Source organism: Pongo pygmaeus, chromosome X (genome assembly GCF_028885625.2).
Source record: "Pongo pygmaeus isolate AG05252 chromosome X, NHGRI_mPonPyg2-v2.0_pri, whole genome shotgun sequence".
NCBI lineage: Eukaryota > Metazoa > Chordata > Mammalia > Primates > Hominidae > Pongo > Pongo pygmaeus.
Genome location: NC_072396.2, coordinates 105,687,318 through 105,697,362, shown reverse-complemented (window position 1 = coordinate 105,697,362; position 10,045 = coordinate 105,687,318). Strand labels below are relative to the sequence as shown.

Below are 10,045 nucleotides of genomic sequence, written 5' to 3'. Positions count from 1 at the left end.
CCAGTAGCCCAGGAAAGGATGAAACAATTCCCCAACAAAAAAGTAAAAATTTTCAATAGTCCTCCAAGAAGATGCAGACCCTCCCAGGTAACCAGAGAAAGGCAAATTCTGAAAGCAGGGAGAAGGGGCTACTTGAGGCCTCCAGGGCTACAAAGACAAAAAAATGAGTGACAGGACCTGATGTGGTGGGGTGAGATGGGAATGGAAGTAAAGGAGGGGGCTCGTACTCTTGGTGGGAGTGGAAATTGGGGACCCAAGCTTACTGGCGATGCAGCCCTCACGTGACCAGGAGCTGACGTGGGCAAAGGTACTTAAAGCCCTGACCGTCGTTCTCCGTCCTCCTCTGGGTACCAACTCTATTGCGCAGCTCGCTGCCGTGCGTTTAACCCAGGCGAGGAGGAGGAGGAGGAGAAAATTCCCCCAGATTCGGGCAGGTGGGTGTGAGGGTGGGCACAGTCTGGGACCCCTGAATAGGGGTAATCTAGGGATGCGGGAGTCGGAGGCCGCGGGTGCCTCGGTCTCCCCCACTTCTGGCCGGCTTTCCAGACCTGAGGTGCTCAAACGCGGCTCATTTTGGTGGGCGGCGGGGAAAGGGGGAGGGGGAAACGAAAAGACTTTTGATAGACTTTACGAAGAATCCGCTTACTTCCTTTCCAGCCAGTGTTTTTTGGTTTTGTTTATAACATTCAGGCCCGCACCCCACATCCCGTCCTGTTTTGAGAGGAGGAGGGAAGAGAAATAAACGTGGCAGCGCATAGAAGGCCAGCAGGGAGGTTGGGAAAGGGTAACCAGGAGGCGGGGGTGGGGCATGCAATTTGGTAACAATCTGGGCGGTACACTCCCACCCTGACTTTCCCCACCACCGCCCCCGCACCCTCCCATCCCCCAGCCGACCCTCTGTGCTTTGGGAATGCTGGGAAATGGGTGTACCAGCTGCTGTTGGAGAGGTGGCGGGTTTGGCGCTGTCTGGGCTTCACGGGAGGTGGGGGGGTGGGGCGGACCCTGAGAGAATCTGGTATTAAACCGCCTTGTTAACTCGCAGACTGCTTTCCAGACACCTCCGGCCCACACAGCCGTTCACCCCCCGTCTTTTCAGTCCTGGAAAAGGAATTCGGGTATGCAGGCGGGAGAAATGGCGGTTGTTGGGGGGATTTGTGGGAAGTGGGAGGTAGAGCCCATAGCAGAAAAATCGTGGAAAATCCTGACCCTGAACCCGAAAAGGCAGACGTTGAGGCCCCTCTTCTGAAGGCTAACGCTAGGCCTAGGGGCTGGGGAGCGAAAGACGGGTGATCCTGGGAGGGGAACACTGAATTGTTTGGCAGGAGTCCCCCATACCGCATCCCATCCAGCTTTTGCTGCACCCTCGTCCCGCTCCCCTCCCGCTTCGTTGCAGGAGAAGGGGTGTGGCGGTGTGTCCCGGAGAAATGGCGGACGGGGGCGGGGCAAAGCGGAAAGAGGGATTGAGTGCCTGGGGAGCCTGCGCAGGAGGAGGATTGAGGTGGGAGGGGTGGGGTGAGAAGAGTTGAAGGAATTGAGAGGTAGAATCATTTGACATTCTGGTGTGCAAACACGAAAAGGCAGTTACTGAGACCCTTGTCCTGGATGCTGATCCATCCACCAGGCTTTCATTGTCTAACGTCGACAGTCTATATTTCTGCTCTTCAGTCTGTCCTTAGGATGAAGCTCTAACTGAACTGAAGTAAGGAGAAACAGCCTTGAATCTTTGGAGGGTCAGTGCTGGGGTTGGAATTGTCTGGGGCCCCCTGGTGTGGGTGTGGCAGAGACAAGAGTAGAGAATGGGACCAGAGGCTCCTCCTGCATCTTCTCTCTTTTAATTTCAAAGACACCCTTGCCCCGGGCCCTTTCTTTTTGGTGCAGAGAAAGGGGCGTAGCATCTGCCTTAGTTAATATTTGGGGGAGGAGAGGCTGAAGAGGAAAAGAGGATCCCTGAGAGGGGGAAAACTTTTGACCCACAGGGGTCCAAATCAGGAAAAGAACCAGAATTCGTCCACCAAAGGCTCAAAAACGCCCTTTCTGATCTGTCCTCAGGTCTGTCTTCCTTTTGGGCTCTGTGCAACTGCAGCTACAGTGGAAAAAAGCAAACTGCTCTTGATCCCAGAAGGTTGGTATGTGCATGGGCACCATCTAGGGACCTTGGGGGTAGAGGGTGGGGCATCATAGCAGAATCTGAGATCTCTACTGTTTTTCCAGCTCTCTACCAGCTTTACCGATGTCTGTACTGCCTCTCGTCCTTCCATTTAGATGCTGGAAGTTGTAGGCATTGGCAGAGCAGGCTAAGGTTGAAGATGTAGAAAACGTTAAACTAGGTCTGTGAATCAGCAAACACAGGCCTTGACACCTGTGTCTGGGTGCTCGTTAGACACGAAGTGAGCCAGAGCCCTAAGCCTCATTTTTATCCTTTACCCCTAGGCCCTGCCTAAGCCTCAGCAGAACTTGTAAGCCTAAACTGAAGAGCCTCACCCGGACGAGCAGGCATCCCTTAACCTTAAGCAATCCAGTTCCACGCCCTGGATCAGTGAATAACCCCAGCTGCACCATGAGCCGCGTTCGGGATGCTGGCTGTGTAGCGGCGGGGATAGTGATAGGGGCTGGTGCCTGGTACTGTGTCTACAAATACACCAGGGGGAGAGACCAGACCAAGAAGAGAATGGTCAAGCCCAAAAACCGGGCTGTGGCTGGGACTGGAGCCAGGGCTAGAGCTGGGCTAAGAGCCGGATTCACAATCGACCTTGGGTCAGGATTCAGTCCCCCAACCCCAGTCCGCGCTGAAGCAGAGGACAGGGCCCAGGATGAAGCCTCTGCTCTGGACGCAGTTGGAGCTGAGGCAGTGGCCCCAGCTGCATCCAGCGCTGAGGCTCAGAGTGGGGCAGGCAGTCAGGCCCAAGAGGCAGATGGAGCCGGGGTTGGGCCTAAGGCCGAATCAGCAGCTGGGGCTGCAATGGCTTCTTCAATAGCACCACCTCCCGGGGTGACAGAGTCCCTTGGGGCTGCAGAAGCCCCTGCAATGGCAGGGGCTCCCAAAGTGGTAGAAGCTCCCAGAGAAGCGGAGACTTCCAGGGCAGCGGTGCCTCCTGGGACAGTGGTGCCTACCGAAGCGGCAGCACCCACTGAGGTGACCGAGGGTCCTGGGGTAGCAGCACCTACCAAGGTAGCTGAAGTTCCCGGGGTGGCATCGCCTACCGAGGCAGCTGAGGCTCCTGTGCCCGCAACGCCTACTGGGGCTGCAGAGTCTCCTGGAACTTCTGGTTCCCCTAGAACAGCGGTGGTTCCTGGAACATCAGCTGCCAAGAAAGCAACCCCTGGGGCTCACACTGGGGCTATACCCAAAGCCACATCAGCGACTGGAGCGGTACCCAAAGGTGGAGCCAAGGGTGTAACCAGGTCCCGGAATGGGGGCAAGGGCAAGGGCAAGAAAAGCAAGGTTGAAGTAGACGAACTGGGGATGGGCTTCCGTCCTGGAGATGGGGTTGCAGCAGCTGCTGCAGCCTCTGCTAATGGCGGACAGGCTTTCCTGGCAGAGGTCCCTGATTCTGAGGAAGGGGAGTCCGGATGGACTGACACAGAGTCAGATTCAGACTCTGAGCCCGAGACCCAGCGCAGAGGGAGGGGAAGAAGACCCGTTGCCGTGCAGAAGCGCCCCTTTCCTTATGAAATTGATGAGATTCTGGGTGTCCGCGATCTCAGGAAGGTCCTTGCCTTGCTTCAGAAATCTGATGATCCTTTCATCCAACAGGTAGCTTTGCTCACTCTGAGCAACAATGCCAATTATTCATGCAATCAAGAGACAATCCGCAAATTGGGAGGCCTCCCAATTATTGCAAACATGATCAACAAAACTGATCCACACATTAAGGAAAAAGCCTTAATGGCCATGAATAACCTGAGTGAGAATTATGAAAATCAGGGCCGGCTTCAGGTGTACATGAATAAAGTGATGGATGATATCATGGCCTCTAACCTGAACTCAGCAGTTCAAGTAGTTGGACTAAAATTTCTAACAAACATGACTATTACTAATGACTACCAGCACCTGCTTGTCAATTCCATTGCAAACTTTTTCCGTTTGCTATCTCAGGGAGGTGGAAAAATCAAGGTTGAGATTTTGAAAATCCTTTCGAATTTTGCTGAAAATCCAGATATGTTGAAGAAACTTCTCAGTACCCAAGTGCCAGCATCATTTAGTTCCCTCTATAATTCTTACGTGGAATCAGAAATCCTTATTAATGCCCTTACTCTATTTGAGATCATCTATGACAATCTCAGAGCAGAAGTGTTTAACTATAGAGAATTCAATAAAGGTTCCCTTTTTTACTTATGCACTACATCTGGAGTGTGTGTTAAGAAAATTAGAGCCTTAGCAAATCACCATGACCTCTTAGTGAAAGTGAAAGTTATAAAACTAGTGAACAAATTCTGATTGGTTATGTACCGTCAAAAGACTTGAAGAAATTTCATGATTTTGCAGTGTGGAAGCATTGAAAATTGAAAGTTACTGCTTTTCCACTTGCTCATATAGTAAAGGGATCCTTTCAGCTGCCAGTGTTGAATAATGTATCATCCAGAGTGATGTTATCTGTGACAGTCACCAGCTTTAAGCTGAACCATTTTATGAATACCAAATAAATAGACCTCTTGTACTGAAAACATATTTGTGACTTTAATCGTGCTGCTTGGATAGAAATATTTTTACTGGTTCTTCTGAATTGACAGTAAACCTGTCCATTATGAATGGCCTACTGTTCTATTATTTGTTTTGACTTGAATTTATCCACCAAAGACTTCATTTGTGTATCATCAATAAAGTTGTATGTTTCAGCTGACAAAAAGTCGTTCTAATGCTTGAATTTAAAACCCAGATGGAGAGATAAGGTACATAAATACAAAAGTATATATACAAAGATCTATGAAAAATAATAATAATAAATACATACAAAAGGATTACTAACAGTACCTGGGCATATGCTCTTTGTCAAATACACACTGTCTGTTTAAATGAAGCAGAGGTTGCTGAGAAAGCTTCAAGGAGGAAGGGCGCATTTAAGCTGAGCCCTGAAGGACAACATAGAAGGGCATTCCAGGAGGGGGAAATGCTTTGGAGAAAGGCATGCAAGTGAGAAATCTGTGCCTGTGATAGGAAGGTAGCCAATTTGCTTGGAATGGAAGCCATGGGAAGAGGAATGATGAGAGATAAATGTGAAAATTCAGAGTGAGGAAAGTTTGAGGAAGATCCTGAACCCCAAGTCAAAATATTGAAATAATATCCTGTCATATTATGCAAGTGGCTGAACATTTTTGACTAAAGGAAAAATAATCTGGTGGCAATATTAAAGATGGATTGGAGCTATGTTGGAGACTGGACATTTGTTAGAAAGTTATAATAAGCCAAGCAAGAGATGATGAGGGGTGAAGTGGGGTGGTGACTAAGGGAACTGTTAGTGTATGATGATAATAAGAGACAAAACAAAACAAGAAGGATGAAGATCTGCTGCCTGACGCTTGTCTGTGGATCAACAAAGCTGGAGGATTGTATAACCTCATGCAGGTCCTGACAGGGAAGAGCCCTATTTGGGGGGCAACTGTGGAGACAGCACAATGACAAAGTGAGTCACCATTTGGGATGAGAAAAAAGCAGTGTGGCAGAAAGAATGACTCTTGGCACAGAGCAGTGGTTGGCTTCCTAGGGTTAGAGGTTTAGGTCTGCCATCTTTTAGAAGAGGGGCAGTGGTGAGGCCTTGATGAGAGTCCCCATCCCCACTTCCAAGTTCACTTATGAGCAGGTGTGCTTTCCTCCCTGGCCCACTGAAGCAATTAGAAAGTGGGAGAGTCTGAGAGATTTTTCCAAACCCAACCTGCTTTGCTGACACCCTTTATGGTTAACAACAGTATATTGTATACTTAAAAATTTCAGAAAGAGTAGATGTTAAGTGTTCTAACCACAAAAGATAACTATATGGGGCAAATGCATATGTTAATTAGTTTGCTTTAGCCATTCCACAATGTATACATATATCAAAATACCATGTTTACCCCTAAATATATACAATTCTTATTTGTCTATTAAAATACATTTTTTAAAAACTGTGATATACTTCTATATTGGCATGAAAAGACGTTAACTACATGTAAGGGCCTGTCGCATCAGTCAAAAAGTCCACACAATTAAAACTGGGTGAAAATTATTTCACATGTTTATTATATACATCCCTGTGTATTTTTTTCATAAAATTGGAATCGTATTGTATGATAGTGGTTCTCAATGTGTAGTCCATGGACTACTGCAGGTCCCTGAAACAGTAAACTCAAAACTATTTTCAAAACAATAGTAACATGTTATTTGCTGTTTTCACCGAGTTGATATTTGCACTGATGGTGCAAAAGCACTGGTGGGTAAAACTGCTGGTGCCTTAGCATGGATTAAGGCAGTGTCCCCATACTATACTAGTAGTGATTGCGTTCTTTAGAACCACACGCTCTAATTTTTTTAAATCCAAATTTATTTAAAAATGTATTTAATATAGTCCTTATTTACAAAAATTGTATATGATAAAATCTCAATGATTGAGTGCAAGTCTTTTTAATATTCCGTGTGATGAAATAGGAAGTACGCACAAAGCATTTCTGCCGCCGCATAGCTTAGGACAATGGTTGTCTCTAAGGTAAATATTTGCATAATCATTTTAGTTGTGCACTGAATTAGCTGCTTTTTTCATGGAACATTAGTTTTACTTGAAGAATGACTGGCAGACAAACTGGTTTTTCAGACTTGGGTATTTAGCAGAGATTTTCTTGAAAATGAATGAAGTGAGACTTCAAGAAAAACAGCTGACAGGATTTGTCACCAACAATAAAATTTGAACTTTTAAGCAAAATTAGAAATTTGTAAAACTTGCATCCACAAATGCAAGCTTGACAGCTTCTCTTGAAGATTTTTCTGAAGAGATCAGTGGTGATAATAATGGAGGTGATGGCCTTTTTTCTTTTTCTCCTAGGAGAAAATTGATGGAGGACCCTAGGGCCTAATGTTGTTCTTACTCAGTTTTACTGTAATCATTGTAACCCATATGACATCAAATCTATGGCTATTTAATAAATAATACAATTGCTGTGGTAACAACATGACCCTGAGTGAGGTTAGACCCAAGAATTTTTGAACCGTTACTAAGGAGAACCTGAAAATATGTCAGTCCTGGGAAAGTATTTCTGGGGTAAGATAGAGGTAGTATTTGAGTTCGTATATGGAAGATGGATGCATCAGCACCTCCTGGCTTGATCCTCACTATTCAGGTAGTCTAACCAGCTTCATCTGCTCTGATTAACAGTGGAAACTTCCATAATCTTCAGGTGAAACCTATTCCCGTACAGAGATGTGTGGTCTGGCCTAACGAATAAGCTACAAATCACACAATAGGGAAATGCTTTATTTACATGTGAAAGTACATATCACATGTGAAAGTACGAGCGTAGTTCAGGTGTGGCTAAATCCTAAAAGAGTAGCTCTTTGAAAGATTTAACTTCGTAAAATAATAACAATAGGTACAAGGAATTGAGCATCAGCTATATAGTATTCTATTATTCCTGAAATGTGACTGTTGAAACATTCCTTAGGTATTCTGTACTATAGTATTTACCTTTTATATTGTGTGTCCAGGGCCTATATGAAGGGGTACAGTTCTCACAACTGTTTGCACTGAATAGTCCTGCTTTCCTTGCTTTAATTTGTTAGTCTGGATAAACAGTCAGGTCAAGAAACATTCATGTTCTCTCTTTTTAAGAATATGGCCCAATAAATGCAAGGACTGAGGATACAAGGCTGTCATTTTAGTGGCAGAGCACAATGATAAATTGATACAAACTCCTACTCTTGGAGTTCCTGGAGCTGCATTTGTTTCCACCCTTTATCAGGCCAGGTTATTCAACTTTTCCATTGTAAGATCTATCACAATCTATTTCCTTTAATTATCTTTTTGTGCTTAAGCAAAAGGCCTCATACTAAGAGTAAGACGAGAGATGGGGCAGTAAGCAATAGAGTCTCAAGAAATCATGGGAAATTTGGGTTGAGGTGGGCAAAATGCAAATGAGACTTCCTTCCCAATCTGGGGTTGAAAACAGTCTACAATTAATTGAGAGCTTTCCCTGTGACAAAAGTTCTATGTGACAAGGTAATTGCTCCTATAGAACAATTTCATGGGGAAGAGGAATTGAGTGGGATCAGGTATTTGTGTCTAGGGACGCTGAACAACTTCCAGTGAAAACAATGAGTAGGCTTGAATATGGAATTTAATGTGAAAGATAAAACAACAAGGAATCCTACTGCAAGAATCCTTTCCAGTTAAGACTGTCAGAGACCTCTTTAAGAATGAGTTTAGGAACTGACATTTTCTATTACTTAACTGTAATATCAGTTGAATTCACCAACTTACCAGGTTTCCTTAGTGAAACTGGAAACACTGGTAACCAGGATAAGTAATCTGGCAAATACTGAGCCTCTTTGAGATTTTTGAAAATAGTTCCCACTATGCCCTGCTTATAGAAAAAAAAAACAATTTGTCTCATATGCCCCCACTGAAATTTGTATTTTAAAATACAAGGTTGATATTTTAAAATATGAGGTTGATAATTCAATATTAAAACCAGAGAATTAGATTTTGAGTGTGCCTGACTAGGGGACATAGTTTAGATCAGTCCAAATTAATTGCAGTTAGAGTTCTCACCTATTGTTAATATATGGATAATATATTGATTAGCTCTAGACTTAAGTTAGATATGAATGGTAAAATTTCAAAAACAACCACTAAAATTATAGAAATAGAGTGTATAATATCTAGAGCAATAAAGGAAAAAATGCACTTTGAGAAAATATTTTTAATCCAAAAGGAGGTGAGAAATGAGAAAAGTGAAGCCTCAAAAAAGGAAGACAAATAGAAAGTACATAGTTCAAATGTATTAGTAATCACAATAAGTGAAAATGGCTAAATTTACTTGTTAAATATATATAACTGGATTTTGAAAACCATCTACGTGCTAAATAATAAGCATGCAGAAATTTTGAAAGCAAAAAGTTAGGAAAAGTTATACCATGTAAGCATTAACCAAAAGGAGGCTGGCATAGCCAAATAAATATGAGACTGAATAGATTTTAAAGGAAAAAACATTGTTAAAGAATGGGCGAATGATTAAACACACTGTGTTACATCCATAACATGGAATACCATTTGGAAATAAAAATGAATGAACTATTGATACATAAAACAATCTAGATTAATCTCAAGGGCATTATACTGAGTGAGAAAACAAATCTCAAAAAGTCACATACTATATGATTCCATTTTTATAACATTCTTCTTTTAGCTTTGCTTTGTTATTGATACATAATAATTGTAGTATTGGTGGGGTACGTATGATGCTTTGATATGTGCCTACATGGTGTAATGATCAAGTCAGAATATTCAGGATATCCACCACCTTAACCATTTGTCATTTCTTTGTGTTGGGACCATTTCAAATCTTCTAGCTATTTTGAATTATTGTTAACTATAGTCACCCTGCTGTGCTATCGAACTCTATAACTTATTTATTCTATCTAACTGTATGTTTGTACTCATTAACCAACCTCTCTTCATCCCCTGCTACCCGCCTCGCTCCGTTCCCAGCCTCAGGTAACTGTCATTCTACTCTCTACCTCCATTAGTTGAACTTTTTTTGGCTCCCTCATGTGAGTGAGAACATGAAATTGCCTTTTTGTGCCTGGCTTATTTCACTTAACATAATGACCTCCAGTTCTATCCATGTTGCTGCAAATGACAGGATTTCATACTTTTTATGGCTGAATAGTATTACACTGTGTATATATAACATATTTTCTTTATCCATTCATCCATTGATGGACACTTAGATTGCTTCCAAATCTTGGTTATTGTGCATAGTGCTGCAATAAACATGGGGGTGCAAGTATCCCATTGATATAATGATTTTCTTTTCTTTGGATAAATATCCAGTGGTGGGATTGCTAGATTGGATGATAGTT

The 10,045-nt window shown here is 43.5% G+C and overlaps 1 protein-coding gene across 33 annotated transcripts; it reads left to right on the top strand.

Annotated features, from left to right (window-relative positions):
• Window positions 1–288: 288 nt before the first annotated feature.
• ARMCX2 (armadillo repeat containing X-linked 2) lies at window positions 289–4,847 on the top strand. 33 transcript variants are annotated; one of them, XM_054472730.2, is made up of 6 exons: window positions 289–434; window positions 691–773; window positions 1,055–1,115; window positions 1,666–1,730; window positions 2,050–2,122; window positions 2,431–4,847. In XM_054472730.2, the coding sequence occupies exon 6, from the start codon at window positions 2,558–2,560 to the stop codon at window positions 4,436–4,438; it is 1,881 nt and encodes a 626-aa protein (XP_054328705.1). In that variant the 5' UTR covers window positions 289–434; window positions 691–773; window positions 1,055–1,115; window positions 1,666–1,730; window positions 2,050–2,122; window positions 2,431–2,557; the 3' UTR covers window positions 4,439–4,847. The 33 variants fall into 33 exon arrangements, with proteins under 33 accessions (XP_054328705.1, XP_054328710.1, XP_054328700.1 ...); XM_054472735.2 differs by having other exon boundaries at window positions 1,043–1,115; window positions 1,622–1,699; XM_054472725.2 differs by having other exon boundaries at window positions 1,043–1,115; window positions 1,622–1,730.
• The last annotated feature ends 5,198 nt before the right edge of the window (window positions 4,848–10,045 follow it).